This window comes from Oryctolagus cuniculus, chromosome 8 (assembly GCF_051225735.1).
Source record: "Oryctolagus cuniculus isolate XC-2025 breed Fujian yellow rabbit chromosome 8, ASM5122573v1, whole genome shotgun sequence".
NCBI lineage: Eukaryota > Metazoa > Chordata > Mammalia > Lagomorpha > Leporidae > Oryctolagus > Oryctolagus cuniculus.
In genome coordinates this window covers 53808494-53830028 of record NC_142874.1, presented here as the reverse complement: position 1 = coordinate 53830028, position 21535 = coordinate 53808494, and the positions used below count along the sequence as shown (strand labels likewise).

The following is a 21535-nucleotide window of genomic DNA, read 5'->3' as shown; positions in this document are numbered from 1 at the left end:
CTGTGCTTTTGTAGCTAGCAAAATGGTCAGTAATTTGGCAGGATGCTTCCCTCCATTTAGACCACTCTTAGAATCATCAGAGTTTAATTTTTCCCTTAATTGCTACTTCACCATGTCTGAATTATGCAAGTGATAACATTAGGAGCATCAAAAGTTGTTCTTTCCCAATTCTCATCATCTTCTCAAATTATCAGCACACACAGTCAAGAGTGGTCCCTCTTTGTCCATTTCTTTGACACATTAAACTCGGAAAGACCCTTGAATCAGCTGTACCTAAGTCAGTCATTAGCACTTCAACTACTTATTTTGTAGATCATACCACTAGGCTTTCCTTGTAGAATTTAAAATTTAACAAGGGAAACAGAACATTCACTTTAAACAGCTAAACAGTATTTACATTTGCAAAATTAAAAAAAGAAACCTGTTATCAAGGGAAGTAGAGTAAAAAAGTCCATAACAACTTATAAATTATTCCTGTTGGCTGTATAAACAGTGCCTGGCACAAGACAATGACCACTTCCTCACCATCAAAAACATTTCTGATGATCACACTGGATAAGAACCTTCTTCAGTGTGAAAGCTCTTATGTACATCATTGTCAAGTTTCCTACAAACAGTGTCAATGTCAACAAGGCCATCCCAGAAACTCGAGGCAGCCTTGCCCCCAAAGCCAGCCTCATCATCACTTCCACTTCTAATTCATACTTCATGTGCGCATTCTTTCCTCACAGAAATAAAGAAAAGCCACTTATTTTGCTTCTTAGAAAGACTGAAAATTATGCTACTTTTTATGTCATCTGAAAAAGTCTGACATTATCAGAAATAAAACCAAAAACCTCATTCTGAGCTAAAAATCTTGATCCTTTTTAAATAGTGACAAAATTTGATTTTGATAGTAAATACCTGCCTGTATTAATTTGCTAACAAAACTGTAGCAGGTGGCATACAAAAGTTTCTATTGTGTGTGAGTACTCTAGAAACCAAAGCAAGATTGGAAAACAAAAAGCAATTTTTAAAAATTTGTGTACAGAATGAAGACTTTTAAACCCAAAATGAATTTGAAGAGATGAGTTACTCCTACATAAAGGACTAATTTGTAACTCATTTCCTGGTAACCTTACCTCTGAGGAAGTTTCGCCTGTATTAACATCAGTCTCTTCTGAATTTTCCTCAAAGTCTTCCATCTCAACACCATCATCCAGGAATTCCGCATTAATTGAGATGAATAGAAGACCCAAACCTAGCCAAAAGTCTTTGAAATTCATATTGATTATCTGTGGAATTAAGTAAACAGGGAGAAAAAAGTTGTGAAAGATATGTGTTAAGTATAAAGTATCACTATGCTCCTAAATCTGTATATATGGAATATGTGAGATTTGTTCAGCTTATATAAATAAAAATTATTTAAAAAAGAAAGCATTTCTCTTTAATTCCTCCTTTATTCCAGGTTGGCTTTTTTTTTAAAAAAACTTTTATTTAATAAATATGAATTTCCAAAGTACAACTTTTGGATTATAGAGGCTTTTTCCCCCCATGACCTCCCTCCCACCCGCAACCATCCCATCTCCCACTCCCTCTCCCATCCCATTCACATCAAGATTCATTTTTTTAAATTTTTTTTTATTTTACAGGCAGAGTTAGTGTGAGAGAGAGAGAGAGAGAGAGAAAAGGTCTTCCTTCTGTTGGTTCACCCCCTAAAGGGCCACCATGGCTGGCATGCTGCACCGATCCAAAGTCAGGAACCAGGTGTTTCCTCCTGGACTTCTATGCGGGTGCAGGCGCCCAAACACTTGGGCCATCCTCCACTGCCTTCCCAGGCCACAACAGAGAGCTGGAATGGAAGAGGAGTAACTGGGACTAGAACCCGGCGCCCATATGGGACGCCGGCACCACAGGTGGAGGATTAACCAAGTGAGCCACAGCGCCAGCCCTTGGATTCATTTTCTTCTTTTAAATTTTTTATTTATTTATTTATTTTTGGGCAGGCATAGTTAGACAGTGAGAGAGAGAGACAGAGAGAAAGGTCTTCATTTTTCCGTTGGTTCACCCCCAAAATGGCTGCTGCGGCCGGCGCACTGCGCCAATCCAAATCCAGGAGCCAGGTGCTTCCTCCTGGTCTCCATGCAGGTGCAGGGCCCAAGTACTTGGGCCATCTTCTACTGCCTTCCCAGGCCACAGCAGAGAGCTGGATTGGAAGAGGAGCAGCTGGGACAGAATCTGGTGCCCCAATCGGGACTAGAACCCGGGGTGCTGGCGCCACAGGTGGAAGATTAGCCTAGTGAGCCGCGTTGCCGGCCCTGGATTCATTTTCAATTATCTTTATATACAGAAGTACAATTTAGTATATACTAGGTAAAGATTTCAACAGTTTGCACCCACACAGAAACACAAAGTGTAAAGTACTGTTTGAGTACTAGTTATACTGTTAATTCACATAGTACAATACATTAAGGACAGAGATCCTACATCGGGAGTAAGTGCACAGTGATTCCTGTTGTTGATTTAACATTTGACACTCTTAATTACGACATCAGTAATCACCCTAGGCTCTTGTCATGAGCTGCCAAGGCTATGGAAGCCTCTTGAGTTTGCCAACTCCTATCTTATTTAGACAAGGTCACAGTCAAAGTGGAAGTTCTCTCCTCCCTTCAGAGAAAGGTATCTAGGTTGGCTTTTAATTTTATATACTTACAATGTTACTGGCATGTTTTGAAGCCTTATTTATATATGTGAAAGGCAGAGCATGAGAGAGAGAGAGAGAGAGAGAGAGAGAGAGAGAGAAAATCAATCTCCCACCCACTGGTTCACTCCCCAGATGGTCACATCTAGGTCTCAGCCAGGGCAAAACCAGGAGCAGGAACTCCATCTCTATCCTGGCCTCCCATGGAAGCAAACAGCTGCCACTCCAACCAGCACTCAGGTATGGGATGCCAGTGTCACGAGCAGTGACTTGGCCCACTGCACCACTAAGGCCAGCCTCTCTAGGTTGGTTTTGAAAATGAAATTAACAAAATTACTTAATTAACGAAATCACATAACAAAATTACTTAAATTAGACCTTGAGCAAGTAAAAATACAAACTTCAAATCTCTGAAGAAACAGATTCTACAGGTACAGGCCTTCTTCCAAAAAACAGGCAATGTCACAAAATGTAAAGACACAGATAACAGTGATAATCAAACCTAATACACAGACTCCATTAAAAGTAGAAAGTATCATAATTCTAAATATTTATACTTACAATGTTGCTTAATGTGTATGCACAATTGGAAATTTTTTTAAAATTTAAGTAAAATTAAATAATTAAAAAAGCAAAGCTATTATATATTTATATTTAAACACTAAAATACTAAATTAAAAGTATTTTTGCAAATTTAATGTGATAATGCTTTGCTTAAATCACAGCTAAAAGATCAAATATGGGACTTACTGCAATCAAGTTGACTGCTATAAAGAAAATGCTTTTGCATTTACCTTTCCTATAATTTTGTGACTACATAATTATCTAATCATATCTCTACTCAAACCCTGCAAAGTTTCTGTTCTTTATAGTATTAATTGAAATGAGTGGAAGCCAAATAAAATCTGGCTGTCTCTTAGCGGAGGAACATGGTTTATATAATCATGTCCTCCTCTACTCCCAATAATGTATAATAAATTCAAGCTTTAGTCTTTGGTGCCGACAGACTTTTAAATTCCAAGTAAATCTGGACATGGACCACATGTGGCAGCCAGTCCTTGGTTGCAAGGTGATCAGAAATCTGCTAATTCAGAATACATTATTTTCCCCCCAAATTATCATCAGCATGAAAACTTTTTAAAAAAAGTAGATTCCTAGAGTGAATTCTTAGACCCTTCGAAATATGTTTATAGGCTTATGTGGGTTTAAGAAACACAGATTCCCAATGAGAGAGCATCCGACATCCACCAGAATGGCTACCCTCAAAACAATAATACATATTGGGAGTAAATGGAGAAATTGGAACCTTCATACATTGCTGGAGTGTGTGACTATAAAATGATGCCAATACCTTTAGAGAAAACTGTGTGGCAGATTTTCAAAGTATTAAAATATAATTTTTGTATGTATATAATATATATTATTATATTTATATCCCAGCAATTCTACTGCTAGATATCTGTCCGAAGAAATTAAGACAGATGTCCACAATAAATCTTATATATAACTGCTGAAACATTTTTCATAGTAGTCAAAAAGTAGAAGCAGTCCAAATATTCATCAACTGATAGACAAACAAAATACAACATGTTCTATTCTATTCTATCATTCAGCAATGAAAAGGAATGTAGTACTGCTACATGCTACAGAACAGATGAACATCAAAAACATCTGGAGTCTGGGGCTGCCAGGAGAGTGCAGGGGAAGTCAGGCAGGCAGAGGTTGCTCTAGAGCTTTCTAAATTCATCCAATCCGATTTTATTTTCTATATTATAGTTCTTCCTAACTTTCTGCTAGCAATACAAGGGTCCTGCAAAAGGGTCTTGCAAAAGTGGAATTAAAAAATAAGTTTATTTTGGTGCAAAAAGCCTTGTTTTGTTTTGTTCTGTTTACAGTAGCTATGTTGGGAGGTGTGAGGTGGTATCATATTGTGGTTTTGATTGATTTGTATTTCACTAATGATCAGTGACACTGAGCGTCTTTTCATGTGTTTGTTAACTATTTCCATATCTTCTATGGAAACATGTCTATTCAAGTCCTTTGCCTATTTTTCTATTTTTATTTGTTTTCATTGCCCAGTTAAACATCAGGTTGTTTTGTTGTTAAAATTTTTTTTTTGACAGGCAGAGTGGACAGTGAGACAGAGAGAAAGACAGAGAGAAAGGTCTTCCCTTGCCATTGGTTCACCCTCCAATAAGAGTTCTTTACAGATTCTGAATACCAAAACATCAGATAAATCAGTACTTCAAAAAGTTTGTGGAGAAACTGAATTACAGTTTGTTTTGGTGTAAAATATTTGAAATCTAGGTGCAATTTTTTTCATAACACATTTTCTATGAAAATTTTGAAGACTTCTCATATGTATGCATTTCAGTTTTTAGACCAAAATAAATGTATCTTTTAATTCCACTTTACATTTTTTTTTTTTGCCAGGCAGAGTTAGACAGTGTGTGAGAGAGAGAGAGAGACAGAGAGTTATAGATAGTGAGGGATAGACAAAGGTCTTCCTTCCGTTGGTTCACTCCCCTAATGGCCGCTATGGCCGGCACGGCGCCAATCCGAAGCCAGGAGCCAGGTACTTCCTCCCGGTCTTCCATGCGAGTGCAGGGACCCAAGCACTTGGGCCATCCTCTGCTGCCCTCTCGGGCCACAGCAGAGAGCTGGACTGGAAGAGGAGCAACTGGGGTAGAATCCAGCACCCCAGCTGGGACTAGAACCCAGGGTGCCCGCACTGCAGGCGGAGGATTAGCCTAGTGAGCCGCAGCGCTGGCCTTTACATGAGCTTTCTGAACTACTTTCATATTTGAAAATGTTTTCTCTCATTCCCTGCATTTTTTTCATTCCATTGATTGTGTAATTTGATGAATAGAAGTTTTAAATGTTGAAACTATTTTTAGTTGCCTGTGTGTGCTTTCTGTGTCATATAAAAAAAAATCATTGCCAATCCAACACCATGAAGTTTTTCCCTGGTTTCTTCTAGGAGTCTTATAGTGTCAGTTCTTATGACTAGGTTTTCAATTCATTTTAAGTTAATTTTTGTGTCTGAACTAAGGTACAAGGCCAACTCCATTCTTTAGTGTGTGGATGGCCAGTTTCCCTACTGGTACTTGGTGAGAAGACTTACCCTTTTCACACTGAATGGTCTTGGTACCCTTGTTGAAAACCATTTGAATAAATCCATGAGAGTTCATTTCTAGGCTCTCTATTCTATTCTTTAGGGGCATATGTTTATCTTTATTCCAGTCCTATACTAATTTGAATACTGTTGCTTTGTAATAAATAAATAAATTTAAATTCAGGGAGTATGACACCTCAGTCTTTATTCTTCTCAAGATTGACTTGAGACAATATAATTGAAGGATAGATTTTTCTACTTCCACAAAAAAAATTTCACTGAGATTACGACAGGGATTGCACTGAATCTGCAGATTATTTTGGGTAGTACTGATATCTTGGCAATATTACTTCTTCCAATCCATGACACAGGCTGTCTTTCCATTTATTTATATCTTCTTTAATTTCTTTCTGCAGCATTTGTTGGTTTTCATTGTCCAAGGATTTCTCCTCCTTGGCTAAGTTTATTCCTAAGTTTTTTTTTTTATGCTATTGTAAATGAAATCTTTTTAATTTTCTGTTGTAGTGTATAGAAATGAAACTGATTTTTTACATTGACTTTGTCCCCTGCAACTTTAACAAATTTATTAGTTCTAACAGGTTTTTGGGTTTTTTGTTTGTGCAATCGTTAGGGTTTTCTACATATAAGATCATTTCATCTCCAGAGACAACTTCACTTCATCCTTTTCAATCTGGATGCTTTTTATTTCTTTGTCTTGCCTAATTTCTCTGTTCACAACTTCTAGCAGTAGGTTGAATCACTATGACAGAAGAAGGCATCCTTCTCTTGTTCCAGATCTTAGAGGAAAGCTTTCAGTCTTTCTCTGTTGAATCTAATGGTAGTTATTGGCCCGTCACATGTAGCCTGTATTATGTTGAGGCACCTTCCCTCTATGCCTGACCTGATGAGAGCTTTTCATCATGAAACAGTATTCAATCATGTCAAATGCTTTTTTCTGTATCAAGAGATGATCAAGTGTTCCCCTTCCCTACATTCTATTAATCTGGTACACAGTCAGCGTTCTCCCGAGAAACAGAACCACTCCCTGTCCACTCCCTCCCCCATATGTGTGTGTATGTATGTGTATGTATATGTGTGCATGTGCACATGTGTGTGCATGTGTATGTGTGTATTGTGTATGTGTATTTGTGTATATGTATGTATATGTGTGCCTGTGTATTGTGTATGTGTATATGTATGTGTGTGCATGTGTAAGTATGTATGTGTGCATGTATGTGTGTACGTGTGCGTGTGTGTACGTGTGTATTGTGTGCATATGTGTGTGCACGTGTGTATGTGTGTGTGCATGTGTGTGTGTGTGTGTGTAATTATTTACTCATGAGAAGGAACTGGTTCATGTGATTATGGAGGCTGAGAAGTCCTGGGATCTGAAGTCAGCAAACTGGAGACCCAGAAGAGCTGATGTGTTCCCAGCTCATGTCTGAGGTCCGGAGATACAGTCTGAAAGCCAGCCCATTCCAGATCAAGAAGAGTCAATCTTTCAGTTTAAATGCAAAGGTAGGAAATACTGATATCTATTCAAGCAGTCAAACAGGAAGACTTCTTCCTTCTGGGAGGATCAGACCTTTTGTTCACACCCTCAACTGTTTCAAGAAGGGCAGTCTGGGGCTGGCACTGTGATGTAGTGAGTAAAGCTACCATATGGGCACTGGTTAGATTCCCAGCTGCTCTACTTCTGAGCCAGCTCCCTGCCAAAGGCCTATGTGCTTGGGCCCTTGCACCCACGGGGGAGACCCCACAGAAGTTCCAGGTTCCTGGCTTTGGAAAGGCCTTGCTCTAGCTTTGCAGCCATTTGGGAAGTGAACTAGCAGATGAAGATCTCTCCTACTGTCTCTCTCTCTGTAACTCTGCCTTTCAAATAAATAAATCTTTTTAAAAAAGGGCAATATGCTTTTATTCACTCTACGATTCTAGTGCTAATCTCCAGAAACACCCTCACAAGATACACCCAACATAATGTTTGACCAAATAGCTGGGCATCTCATGGCCCAGCCAAGTTGATACATATGAGTAACTATCACAGCCATCTACTCTTCAGTAACGAAAAGCCAGGACTTGTAAGTCTCTGGGATTGTTTTATTTTTTGTTTAGCATTACCTTAACTAATATATACTGTTTACTAAGACTGAGTGTTTCTTTTTCCTAATTAGAAAGACACAGAGTGATGGAAATACATCACAAGATATAATAGAAAGTACAGAAAGAACCATAACAGTGGAAATAATAGTTGAAAATACAACTTTCTGGAGTTTTCCATAGCAAAGAACTACAAAACACTCAAAGGAATCTTATCGGACATCACTAAAGAGAGAACCTTCTCCCTCTCCTCCCACTGACCACCTGACATTAGTGAAATACTCAGAGCTGAAAGCCTGGATATGGGAATATTATTTAGTTGTACTAATTACAAGAACAAAATATCTCTGTACACTGATTTTAAAATCATAGCTACATACTACAGTTAAATTACTAAGTAACACTATTTTCCAAAAATTGAGTTTATATAAACATTAGAATGATATACTTATTTATTCAGGATTTATATATACTACCTGCATGTAACTGGAAAAAAGTAGCATGAGACAAATCGGAAAACACGAAACAGGCAAAAATCTAAGCTCAATAGAATTGGGACTCTAATTTCTGTATTCACGGTGCTCCAAAGCATGTAGTACTTGGCAATTCGGAGCAGATACATGTTCAAAGAGTGAATGACAGTGGAAAAGGTTAAAAGGAAGAGAGGCTGGTGCCGCGGCTCACTTGGCTAATCCTCCGCCTGTGGCGCCGGTACTCTGGGTTCTAGTCCCAGTTGGGGTGCTGGATTCTGTCCTGGTTGCTCCTCTTCCAGTCCAGCTCTCTGCTGTGGCCCAGGAGTGCAGTGGAGGATGGCCCAAGTGCTTGGTTCCCTGCGCCTGCATGGGAGACTAGGAGAAGCACCGGGCTCCTGGCTTCAGATCAGTGCAGCGTGCTGGCCATAGCGGCCATTTGGGGGGGTGAACCAAAGGAAAAGGAAGACCTTTCTCTCTCTCTCTCTCTAACTCAGCCTGCCAAAAAAAAAAAAAAAAAAATAGAAGAAGAAGAAGAGAGATAAATGTTACCAAGCAACAATTTAGGATGACTTTGTTGTGATGGTAGCAATTTCACAGGAGGTTTCCAGGCAAATAGGGCAAAAAACAGAACCTACTGTATATAAAAGTTTACAAGATCTCTGGAGGAATGGAGAATTCTTTTCCAGAACTTCACGCCCAGAAAACTCTATGGAATGAATCCTTATAGATGTCTTTACACTTTTATGAGGGAGAAATAGTTATGTTGATGCTTCTAATATTGGTCCTCTAACATTTAGGGTAAATTATTAAAACTTAACATAGTGAAAGCCTTTTTGTAGAGAAAAGTGTTAATGGTTCAGAAAGCTTTCATGTTTATGATCTAATTTAATATAAGTGAGTTAATCATATTTTAAGTTGTGCTCTACATCTATGAAGAAACATTTTAATGTGCTTTTTAGAGTCTTGCCACAGACATGTAGCATTTTTACAGCTCTAATCGTAATTTACTTAATAGAAAAGACAGTAAACAAAAATTAGATTAAAATATTTGTTACACTAGAAAGAACACCAGAAAATATTTCACTGAAATTAGAGGGAATTCTTGAAATTACCTGGCTATGTGGCATACAGAAAATTCACCTTTGAAGGATCTCAGATGAGATGGGAGTGGGTAATGGTGGCACCTTACAGAGGCAGCCTTCTTCTATAGAAGCTGCAAAACTAGATTTGAAATGGAACTTCTTTGATGGAAGCAATGAGCATGATTCAGAGAAAGCTGTATCAGAGAATTGTTAATTTCTTAATAGCTAATAGCTCACCCAATAAATTCAGGAGAGGCCAGCCAGCAGATAATAAAACTCAGCACTCACTAATTCATTCAAGAAATATTTATGACTGTCAGTTATCCACCAGGCATTACATTAAAAACATTAGAAACCATTCACAGTAATTAGCAAATGTGCATTGTCATTTATCTGGAAGAGATACAGTCAGGATGGAAAACACAGTAAACAAATAACCTAGGTACGATATGTAAACTACAGTAAGTGACAGAAAATTAAACAAATTGTGACAAGGCAGTAATATGTGGTACAGCAGGGCAAGCTGCTTTTGGCACCAGCAACCCGTATGAGAGCATCAGTTTGAATCATCCTTATTCTGCTTCTGAGCCAGCTTCCAGCTAACGTGCCTGGAAAGGAAGCAGAAGATGCCCCAAGTACTTGGGCCCCACCATCTAGGAAGGAGACCATGTTGGATTCCCCGGCTCTTGGCTTTGGTCTGGTGCAGACCTGGCCATCATGGCTATTTGGGAAGCAAATCATCAGAAGGAAAAATCTTTCTCTCTCTCCCTCTCTCTGTTGCTCTACCTTTCAAATACGTACATAGCAAATCTTTTTTAGAAAAAGTTTTGACAGCAGTTGGGAAACTGAATTTCTGTGCCATCAAAGGGGCCAGGGGAAGCCTCTCTAAGGAAGTACTATTCAAAATGAGATGCAAGACAGAAAGGATTGGTTTCCTGAGGCTGCGTACAAAGGAGGGCAGGTGACAAAACACTGAAAAGGGAAGGGCAGAGCAAAAGGAGTAAGAGCTGCTGCTGAGTACTTCCAGGGTTTCAACCCCGCTCATTCCAGTCTTTTTATCAGGTGAGGTGGAGGTGTTAGTATCCCATGTTATGCAGGAGGAAAGTGAGGGGCAGAGAGGCAAGTAATCATTTAGCCAGGGCTACTAAAGAGAACAGGCAAGACCCAAAGTTAGGTCTAGCTTCAAGCTCTGCATTTTGTTCATCAAGGCTCTACTGTTGGTGGTTAAGTTGTTTAGTCTCTACTAAATGACACTAAGGTCCTAGTCTGATAAGATACAGTACATGGGGCCAGTGCTGTGGCACAGTGGGTTAACACCCTGGTTTGAAGTGCTGGCATCCCACATGGGCACTGGTTCTAGTCCCGCCTGCTCCACTTCTGATCCAGCTCTCTGCTATGGCCTGGGAAAGCAGTAGAAGATGGCCCAAGTCCTTGGGGCCCTACACCCTCGTGGGAGACCTGGAAGAAGCTCCTGGCTCCTGGCTTCAGATCGGCACAGCTCCGGCCAATTGGGGATAAACCATTGGATGAAAGATCTCTCTCTCTCTCTGCCTCTCCTCTCTCTGTGTAACTCTGACTTTCAAATAAATAAATAAATCTTTTAAAAAATACAGTACAAGGCTGAATATTTTCATATCATGTTCCATCTTTTAGACATAAGTTCTAATTTGTGTGGCTTTTATATTTTTTTTTAACTTTTATTTAATGAATATAAATTTCCAAAGTACAGCTTATGGATTACAATGGCTCCCCGCCCCCCGTTACTTCCCTCCCACCCGCAACCCTCCCATTTCCTGCTCCCTTTCCCCTTCCATTCACATCAAGATTCATTTTCAATTCTCTTTATATACAGAAGATCAGTTTAGCATATATTAAGTAAAGATTTCAACAGTTTGCACCCCCATGGAAACACAAAGTGAAATATACTGTTTGAGTACTAGTTATAGCATTAAATCACAATGTACAGCACATTAAGGACAGAGATACTACATGAGGAGTAAGTGCACAGTGACTCCTGTTGTTGACTTAACAAATTGACGCTCTTGTTTATGGCATCAGTAATCACCCGAGGCTCTTGTCATGAGTTGCCAAGGCTATGGAAGCCCCCTGAGTTCACTGACTCTGATCATATTTAGAAAAGGTCATAGTCAAAGTGGAAGTTCTCTCCTCCCTTCAGAGAAAGGTACCTCCTTCTTTGACGACCTGTTCTTTTGTGTAGCTTTTATATTTAAGAAGCTTCATTTTGATGCGTATCCAATGTGATACAAGTATGTTTAGTTGGTTGGTCAAATGGCCTTTTTTTTTTTTTTTTTTCAGAAAAGATTTTAAAGCAGCTTTAAGGGCACAAGAAATATAAAAAAATAACAATATACCTTATATTTTATGATATCCTAAAATTTTCCAGAGACTGTTCATGCCAATTTCTGGATATTTAAGAAGATACTTGTATTTCTAGTTAAAAGGTTCAAGGATAAGTAGTCAGTTTTACTACCGGAACTACATACAACATGCCAGATAATGTAAGTGGTTCTAGCTGTCTCCTTTCCTTAATAACAGAATTTCTAGGAAGATCATCTCCATTAATTGCTATTATGAACAGCTTCCTTTGAAGGGCAAAATACTATGCTGCAAAGATGTTCACACTAGGATGCTGTGAACGTAAACTCTCATTGCTAAAGGGGCTTTGAAGATGGTTAATGACCTTTAAATAGGCAAAAGAGCCTGTATTATCCAGGTGAGCCCAATGTAATGCCAAGGGTACTTAAAAGTAGAAAAGGAAGAGAGAGCCGGGCAAATGAGTGGTCAAAAGTGAAGGGTCTCCTGTTGAAGTGAAATGGACACTATGAGAAACGGTGACTTGATCAGCATAGCCCTGACTGTTAATGAACAACTTAATTCATTATCCCTCTTAGTAGTTTTTTTTTTGTCTGTTCTACTTAATATGACTGGTTTAATTCTGTAATTAAACAGTTATTCTTAAGTGTTGAAATTTAACTGAAATGTGATCCCTGTTAAACATAAGAGTGGGAATAAGAGAGGGAAGAGATGTACAATTTGGGACATGCTCAAGCCAACTTGCCCCAAATGGTGGAGTTAGAAACATACCAGGGGACTCCAATTCAATCCCATCAAGGTGGCATGTACCAATGCCATCTCCCTAGTCCAAGCGATCAATTTCAGTTCACAATTGATCATAATGAAAGGACTAAGAGTCAAAGGGAGCACATAAACAAGTCTAGTACCTGCTAATACTAACCGATAGAATAAATAAAGGGGAGAGTGATCCAACATGGGAAGCGAGATACTCAGCAGACTCATAGAATGGCAGATGTCCTAAACAGCACTCTGGCCTCAGAATCAGTCCTAAAGGCATTCCGATCTGGCTGAAAAGCCCATGAGAGTATTTCAGGCATGGAAAGCCAAGACACTCTGGCAAAAAAAAAAAAAAAAAAAAAAAAAAAAAAAAAAAAAAAAAACCCTAAATGAAAGATCTCTGTGAGTGAGATCCCAGTGGAAAGAACAGGTCTTCAAAGAAGGAGGTACCTCTCTCTGAAGGGAGGAGAGAACCTCCACTTTGACTATGACCTTGTCTAAACAAGATAAGAGTCGGAGAACTCAAGGGGCTTCCATAGCCTTGGAAACTCATGACTGGAGCATAGGGAGATTACTGATGCCATAAACAGGAGTGTCAATTTGTAAAGTCAACAACAGGAGTCACTGTGCACTTACTCCTCATGTAGGATCTCTGTCCGTAATGTGCTGTACATTGAGACTTAATGCTATAACGAGTACACAAACAGTATATTTCACTTTGTGTTTCTATGGGGGTACAAACTGTTGAAATCTTTACTTAATGTATACTAAACTGATCTTCTGTTAAAAAAAAAAAAAAGAAGAAATTATCAATTCCCAACTTGACTCTCACTGGGATTAAACATGACAATAGGTCTGATCTGATTTCATCATCATTTAAAAAATCATCTATTATTTTCACTTTATGTTTCTGTGTGGGAGCAAACTGTTGAAATCTTTACTTAATGTATGCTAAACTGATCTTCTGCATATAAAGAGAATCGAAAATGAATCTTGATGTGATTGGAAGGGGAGAGGGAGTGGGAAAGGGGAGGGTAGTGGGTGGGAGTGACGTTATGGGGGAGAAGCCATTGTAATCCATAAGCCGTACTTTGGAAATTTATATTCATTAAATAAAAGTTAAAAAAAAAAGTGAAGGGTCTCCAACCACCACTGGGGCTGCTGAATGAACTTGGGAAAGTGAAGTTACCAAGTTCCCCTTCTTCCCACTTCCCTGGGCCTCTATGGTAACTGGTCATGGTAACTGACAGGCCCATCTGCCTGGCTAGCTGCCCACAAGCCTATAGTGTAGTGGTTTGGCCCTGGACCACCTGTGTCTGTAAACTCACATAGGTGACTGGGGCATGGGTAAGCACAGCTGCCTGGGGATGGCTGTGGGTGTGTGGATGCATGTGGTGATGAGTAATTGTGGCTATTGCTGTATGCAGCTATGTGTGGCTGTGAGATGCTATCTGTGTGTGTGAGTGTCTGACTGCCTCCCCAGACACACAGGCAGGTATCTTCTGTGGCCCCACTGCCTTGAGGGGGGCAAGTGGTTGTTCCTGGTGCCTTTTTCACTGCCACTGTGAGTAAGGGAGATATAAATCCTCAAATGACTGAGTTGTTCTCGGACCCATTGGAACCTGGATCTGCTTGTCCTGGGCCCTAAGACCCTGGGCATACAGAGGCCCTCGAGGATGGAGGAAAGAGGCTGGGAGCCAAGGAGTGTGAGCAATCTCAAGAAGCTGGAAACAACCCTTACTGGCCATCAGCAAGGAAACAGGGACCTCAGTCCTACAATCACAAGGAACTGAATTCTGTCACTGGGCTGAACAGCCACGCACTCAGATCTCCCCCAGAGCTTCCCGTAGACTGCCCTGCTCACATCTTGATTTTTAGCCCAGTGGAACCTGTGTCAGACTTCTGACCTACAGAATTGTGAGAAAATGCACTTGTGTTGCTGTTAGATGCTAACTTCATGGAACTTATTATGGCAGCAATGAAAAACTAACATTTGTCCTGTATTCCTAAGTTCTGGTTCCTTTGAAAATTAATGTAGAAATGTTCCTGCCACCCAAGTCTTAAGCCTTAACAATAAGGACAATAGCACTTTTTCATTTCTTCTACTGCCCGTTGCCCCTCTGACCTTGCTGCCCACCAGCTCCTTGGAGCCCTCTCCTCTCTGGGTTTCCACGGAACAATTTCTGGTCCTCTTCCTTTTCTCTGTCTCCTTCATGGGTACCTTCCCGAATCATCTGAAAATGTTGGAGGAGCTCCTTAGGAGTCTAGTCCCAGGCTCTTTTCCTCTAAGTACTCTTGCCTTCTATCTAGAAAAGCTAGCCAATTCCCAAAACTTATTCATAGCTCAGAGGCCACTTTCTAGTTGCAAGTTATCTACTCGGATATGCCAAAGCTTGCATTAATTTGAACATGTTCTTTCCTCTTAAATCTGCCTTCTAATTCCCTTTTCCCATTAACTGCACCTCAAGTCAACCAAATCAGTTAGTCACCTTACCAGGACCTGAAGATCATACTCTCTGATCTCCTACGTCCCTGGTAACTAAGTCCATTTGAGTTTACCTGGAATGTTTCTGTGTTCCTGCCATAAACTTAGTTTAGGAACCCATTCTTTCTGAAAATGATTAAGAAACTGTCATTTTGCTTCTTGGTTTCCCTTCTTGCTAATCTCCAAATCCATCCTCTGTTTCTCGCTGGCATATTTTTTTCTCAAAAAAAAAAAAAGGGGGGGGGGGGAGTCCAGCACTGTGGTATAGTGGGTAAAGCCACCGCCTGCAGTGCCGGCATCCCATGTGGGCGCCGGTTCGGGTCCTGGCTACTCCACTTCCTATTCAGTTCTCTGCTATGGCCTAGGAAGGTAGTAGAAGATGGTCCAAGCCCTTGAGCCCCTGCACCCACATGGGAGACCCAGAGGAGGCTCTTGGCTTTGGATCCGCGCAGCTCTGGCCATTGCAGCCAATTGGGGAGTGAACTGGAGGATGGAGGACCTCTCTCTCTGCACCGCTTCTCTTCTCTCTCTGTGTAACTCTGACTTTCGAGTAAATAAATCTTTAAAAATAAATAAATGCTTATTTATGTTCAATTACTCCCTGTACTTCTCAGCATAAACTCTGCCTTTTCTAAGACTCATGTCCTTCACTCTTAACACTCCCCTGCTTACAAACTCATGCTTCTGTATATACTATTTCTTGACCCCTTCGTGCTGTTACCCAGTTCTGATGGCTGACTGAGGACTCAGCCAATGCTGGTATGCTTCAGGGGTGTTTAAATAATAATCAGCTGGGTCCGGCGCTGTGGTACAGAGGGTTAAAGCCCTGGCCTGAAGCACCAGCATCCCATATGGGCGCCGGTTCTAGTCCCGGCTGCTCCTCTTAAAATCAAAATTAAATAATAATCAGCTTATTATTGAGAGATGTAGTTGTCATGTGTTTCCAGGAACTCAAGTACAGAATGGCGTATCGGAAAGTACAGTGAGCATGGCAGCTAGGCCTATTGTTAAAAATGCTCTGGTCCTGTTTTCTCATGTGTAGAGTGGAAGGGTTGAACCAGATGATCACAAGGCGTTGAGGATGACAATTCTAGTTTTCTCATTAAGAACACTAACATTTATTAGGGACTGACATCAAGCAGTAGACCTAACTTACAGCAGAGTCCAACCCCTAGAGCACAATCAACACACATCATCTACACGCATGAAGCTTATTAACTGATGATAAAATTTAAATGTGATTGGAAGATCCAATCGATTAGACATGAAGGCAAAGCTGCAAACTGAAAAGGGGCCAAACTTAAAGGGATGCAAACATTTTTGCTGGTTTTTAGGCATCAAGGTTTCCCTAAAAATTAATTTTCTAAGTGAAGACTTTTTCCCAAGGCTACGGTATTTACTTTGTCTCTTTCTCTCCAGAGCCTCGTTGCTATTTGCTTTTAAAACCCAAGCAAGTGCCTCCTCCTGGTTACTTGGGCAGATGCTATAAATAAATTCGGCTAAAGTGTCTGATTGATAGTAAACAGGCTTCGGGAGATAATGAGTCTCGGGTAATTAGGGCTTCGCTGCATGCAACCCAATCCCTTAGCTCGCTCCCCAGGGGCGCACAATGGTCCCATGCAGCCTTCCTGGGAAGTGGCCGGGCGCGCCGGCAACCGCCCGCTGTAGGGTGGGTGCCTTCGTCTGTACGTCTGTACAGAGGTGGGGATCTGCACAAACAGAGCCCGTTTTGTGTTTGTGTTTTTGCGTGGCGCAGCCGAGAGAGCGACCAGCGGCCGGACCGCCCCGGGTCCCTCCACACCCCTCGGGAGTCCGCCCGGGGGCTCGAGCTTGGAACGGGGCTGAGACGGCAACCGCTGGAGTAACGGACTCTGCGGCCCGCGGCCCCGCAAGCCCGCGATGGGAGGCCGAGCTAGGCAGGTGCCTGGCCCTCCCAGAGCCCGTCCCAGCCCTGGCGCAGCAAGCGGACGAAGCAGTCCCTGAGGGCCCAACGGACCCGAGGACCTCCCTCCGCCCAAGGCTGGCCGGTGTCCCAGGACGCCAGCAAAGCGAGCCACAGAGCCCCGCTCCCTGCATCCCCATCCCTGAGCTCAACGTCGCCCCGCTCTCACCAGGCTCCAACCTGTTCAACCTTCGGAGCCGCAAGAGAAATGGGAGCGGCCCGGAGACACCCCCACCACCCCACCCCGCCCTGGGGGAAGCAGCAACGACTCCAACTCCTCACCCGGCCCCGAAGCAAAGGGCAGCGAGCAGGGGGCTGCCGCTCACACACCTGTCTTGCGGGTTTGTTCCCGGTAGTGGCAGCTCAGATGTCCGAGTCGCTGCCACTGGGTCCCGCCGTCTTTCTAGACGCGATCCGGCCGGCGGCCGCCCAGCAGCGACTGCTAACTGCGCGTGCGCGTGCGGCGGCCGGCCGGCGCGGGAGGCGCCTGTGGCGCGCGCCGGCAGCGCGGAGCTCAACGGCCGCGGGGGCGCCGCCCGGCGAGCCCCGCGCCCAAGCGCAACCTCGGGGCCTGGCCATGGCAGCGTGGGACTCCCCTCCCGGGGTAACCCAGAAGAATTTCTCTTCCTCACCCCGAGGTGCTCCTTGCGAGTCTACCCGTCGTTGCACAGTCACTGAAAGTTGCCTCAGTCATGTGTTTGAACGGCGTCCGGTCCATGGGTGCACCAAGATTAGACTGGCACTGGAGCATTTAATAGGGTGCTGTATGTTAAAAGGTGAGCAGCGCTGTGGTCAGCTCCCTGTTTCGTGTGTCTGTGAGAAATACATCAAATGTTGACCGGAGTTCATTTGACGTAAGGTATTGCTTTTCACTTGCCGACAAGAGTGTTAGAAAGACTTGCTACCATTTACCGTGCTGTGTGCTAAGAGTGTTAACGTTCATTGTCTTCACAACATTCCAGATAGTAACGTGCTTGAACGCATAACACTGGTGAGTTGTGGAAACAGGATGCGAATCAGGTCATTAAGAACCCGTTGTTGAAACCCGTATTCTAGGTTAAAAATGTAGCGTCCGTGTAGTGTTAAGTCACAAGCTCCATTGCTTTACGGGCGTTGGATGGTGCAGTTTTCTGTATTTAGATTTTATAGAAAATCTTGGAGTTTGGTGTAATCACGATTACCTTTTATTAGGAAGACACATTTAGCTGATGGGTCTGATTAGTTGGTGGGTCTAATTAGCTAGAGGGTCACATTAGTTGGTGGGTCTAATTAGCTAGAGGGTCACATTAGTTGGTGGGTCTAATTAGCTAGAGGGTCACATTAGTTGGTGGGTCTAATACCCCTGCTGAAGAATCTCCAGTTAAGGAAAGGGTGATGCTGTATGCACGATGTGGGATTACTGGTTGGAGGTCAGGACTGTTAAGCATTTTTTACATTGCTTCACTGTTAGGATTATTGCATTCATGGTTTCTAGACTTTTAATGCTCTCACCTCCTGGAGAGTACTTGGATAGTGTTTCATTTACTGTGGAGAGAGAGAGGGAGAGGATTTTATTTGAAGTATACTTTGTAACACCGTTATCCACTTAATTTCTTGTATCTTTCTATCTTTTATTATTCAGCATAATTCTGTGGCCCCTTGTAAATACTTTTGATGTGCTTGAGAAGGACTTTTAAGGATCTAAAGTTTATATGGAAACAGCTGTAAATTAAAGATTTTAAAAAGAGAATTTAGGAGATTTAGTATTCTTGGTAACACAGTACTGAAAACTTCGAGGACATTTTGACCATTTGCTAGATTCACGACTTCCATAAATAAAGCCCTTATCTTCATAAAAATCACCTGAGAGACACACAGAGAGAAAGAGATGTCTTCCATCTCTGGTTCACTCCTCAAATGCCTGTAATAGCCAGGGTTAGCCAAATCCAAAACCCAGAACTCTATCTGGGTCTCCCACATGGGTAGCAGGCATCCAAGTACTCTAGCCTATTGCCTCTACAGTGTGCATCAGTAGGAAGCTGAAATTGGAAGCAGAGCCAGGACTTGAACAAGGCGCTCTGATATGGGGTGCAGGCATTCCATGAAACGTATGAATGGCTGCCCCAAATGACCACCCTGATGGTTAATTTAGGTGTCTCCTTCACTTGGTTAAGGAATATTTAAAAACCGCAATAAATTATTTTGGGTGTGTCCATGAAGATGTTTCCAAATGAGATTAACATGTGACTCTGAGCTGACCAGGTGGGAAGACCCATCTTCAATGTGGTCCCGCACGATCCGACAGCTGGGGGTCTGGAGGGAATAAATCCAGAAGATGTGTTTCTGTGAGCTGGCACACGCTCGGCTCCTTCCTTGGATATCAGTTGCTGGCCTTTGGCCTGCAGGACTTAGACCAGTGGCCCCCTTGCAGTCCTCGGGCTTTTGACCTGAGCTAAGAGTTACACCCTCAGCTTCCCTGATTCTGAGGCCTTCAACTTCTGACTGAGCCATGCTACTGGTACCCCAGGGTCTCCAGCCCATAGAGGACCTGTCGTGGGACTTCTTAGTTGTCACAGTTGTGTGAGCCAGTTACCCTCATGAAGACCTCTTGCTGTGTCTGTATGCTTATCTCATCAATTCTGTCTCTCCACAGAACGCTAGCTAAAAGAGTGCTGCTTCCAGTAGGACAATACTCCGTCCCATCAACTAGTGTGAACATTCCCCACTTTTAAGGTTTTTATAGCTTTCTGATTATCCTGGTCACTCCAATCTTGGAGGCTAGCCTAGCTCATGCAGTTCTTAATGTGTGGAGTGAAGACACAAAATCTATGCTCTTTCTACAATACTTTGCCACTTCAGAAATAGCAGGATGCAGGACATGCCTCCAATTGTCTGGTTCAAAGAGCTCTGTGGAATGAAATTTTAACCCAGATGCAAGATGTGGACTCAAAGCCTAGACAATTCAAAAAAAGTGTTTTCTTGGTTAATAGAGTTGGAAATATAATTTTTAAAAGATGGTCCAAGAAATAGAGAAATAGAAGCAGATACTTTATTTTTTGCTTGATTGGTTTGAATTTTTCAGAAAAATGAGTATATTTATATTTTGGCAAAAAATGTATCGGGATTGGATTAAGATGGTGGAGTAGGGAGGGAGCTTACTGCTCTAGTCTAGGAGAAGACAGTTTTAAAAAAGTGGAGAGAGTGCAGTCCCAGGGAAGAGTTAGGGAGGAAACAGCAGAGGAAACTCCATGAAAATTAGAGGGACACTGTGAACCTACATGGAGGGTGTGGATGGGCACAACTCAGGATCCCAGCAGCTGAGAGCCTCCGCACCAGCTTTGGAGAGTGAGGTGAGACCAGACTGCAACAGCCCAAACCACTGTGATAGAGCTGCAGGCAAAGCCTGGAGAGAATCCGGCTTGGAGCTCTGTGGAGCACAGTGTACCTGCCAAACTAAAGGAGAAAAAAAGGGGGGAGATGCACGTTTCTCTCTCCCCGATCACCCTGCGTTACTTATTTCCTGAGATTGTTTCCTTGATGTTTTGACAAGAATAAGAAACAATATATATCATGTTTAGTAATAGTCATGTTGTTTGACTCTGATTTTAACCAGATGCTTCTCCTTCAAGTATATTGTGGGTAGAATTATCCCATCTTGCATTTTTATCCTGTACCTCAAGAAGAAACCCAAGAAACACTACCTGATCTCAGGACTTACAAAGCTATATACACTTTAATTACCAAAATTAGTATGGTATTGGCATCAAAATAGATATACATATCAACAGAACCAATCAGTTTCCAGAGAGACTTACATGCTTATGGACAACTGATTTTCAACAAAGGTACAAGTGATAGAAAAAGTATAGTCTTTTCAACAAATAGTGGTAGTGCAACTGGATATTCTCATGTAATGCAAAATGATAAATAATTCATCCCATGCCTCACATCATACACAAAAATACTCAAAATGGATTACAACCCAAAATATAAACTTATAGAAGCAAACAGCATAAAAATGTTTTTCAATTTGGCATCATGCTGTGTACTGAATTGTATCTCCTTCTGAATTTATGTATTGAAGCCCTAACCCCTCATGTTGCTGTATTGGAGATAAGCCTTTAAGGAGGTAATTGAGGTCAAATGACATCATAAAGATAGAACCCTGATCCCAGGAGAATTGGTGCTCTTACAAACAGAGAAAAAGATGACCAGAGTGTTTGCTCTCTTCCATGGGAAGGCAGAGGGAGTGGCAATTTGCAAGAGAAGAGATCCCTTGCTAGACATTGACCATGCTGTGAGGAAATAAATTTCAGTTATTGAAGTCACTCAGTCCCTAGTATTATGCTGTGGTAGCTGCCACCTCCAGAGATCAATTTCAAGAGGGGTGATTATCCTATTTGTTCTCTCCTTGGTCCCTACTGCTGGTGGATGTTCAAGGAATGTGACGTGGTGCAAGATCAGAGTAGAGTGCCCACCTGCACTCAATTGTGTCCTCAAAGAAATGCAAGGGGATATCATGGTCATTAAAAAAAAAGAGATTTAATTGGGCTAAGTGTTTGGTCTGGTGGTTGGGATGCCAGATAAAC

The 21535-nt window shown here is 41.9% G+C and overlaps 1 protein-coding gene across 2 annotated transcripts in view; it reads right to left on the bottom strand.

The window, feature by feature from the left end:
• The window catches only part of CLGN (calmegin), a 59282-nt gene extending 41539 nt beyond the window's left edge, over nt 1-17743 (bottom strand). The window contains exons 1-2 of one of the 2 annotated variants that reach the window (XM_089302459.1): nt 17250-17743; nt 1122-1274 (exon numbers count right to left, since the gene is read on the bottom strand). In XM_089302459.1, coding sequence (XP_089158585.1) covers nt 1122-1265 — 144 coding nt within the window. In that variant the 5' untranslated portion in view covers nt 1266-1274; nt 17250-17743. The remainder of the gene's footprint in view (nt 1-1121; nt 1275-17249) is intronic. The other variant, XM_008267419.5, reaches the window with a different exon arrangement.
• Between the last annotated feature and the right edge of the window lie 3792 nt (nt 17744-21535).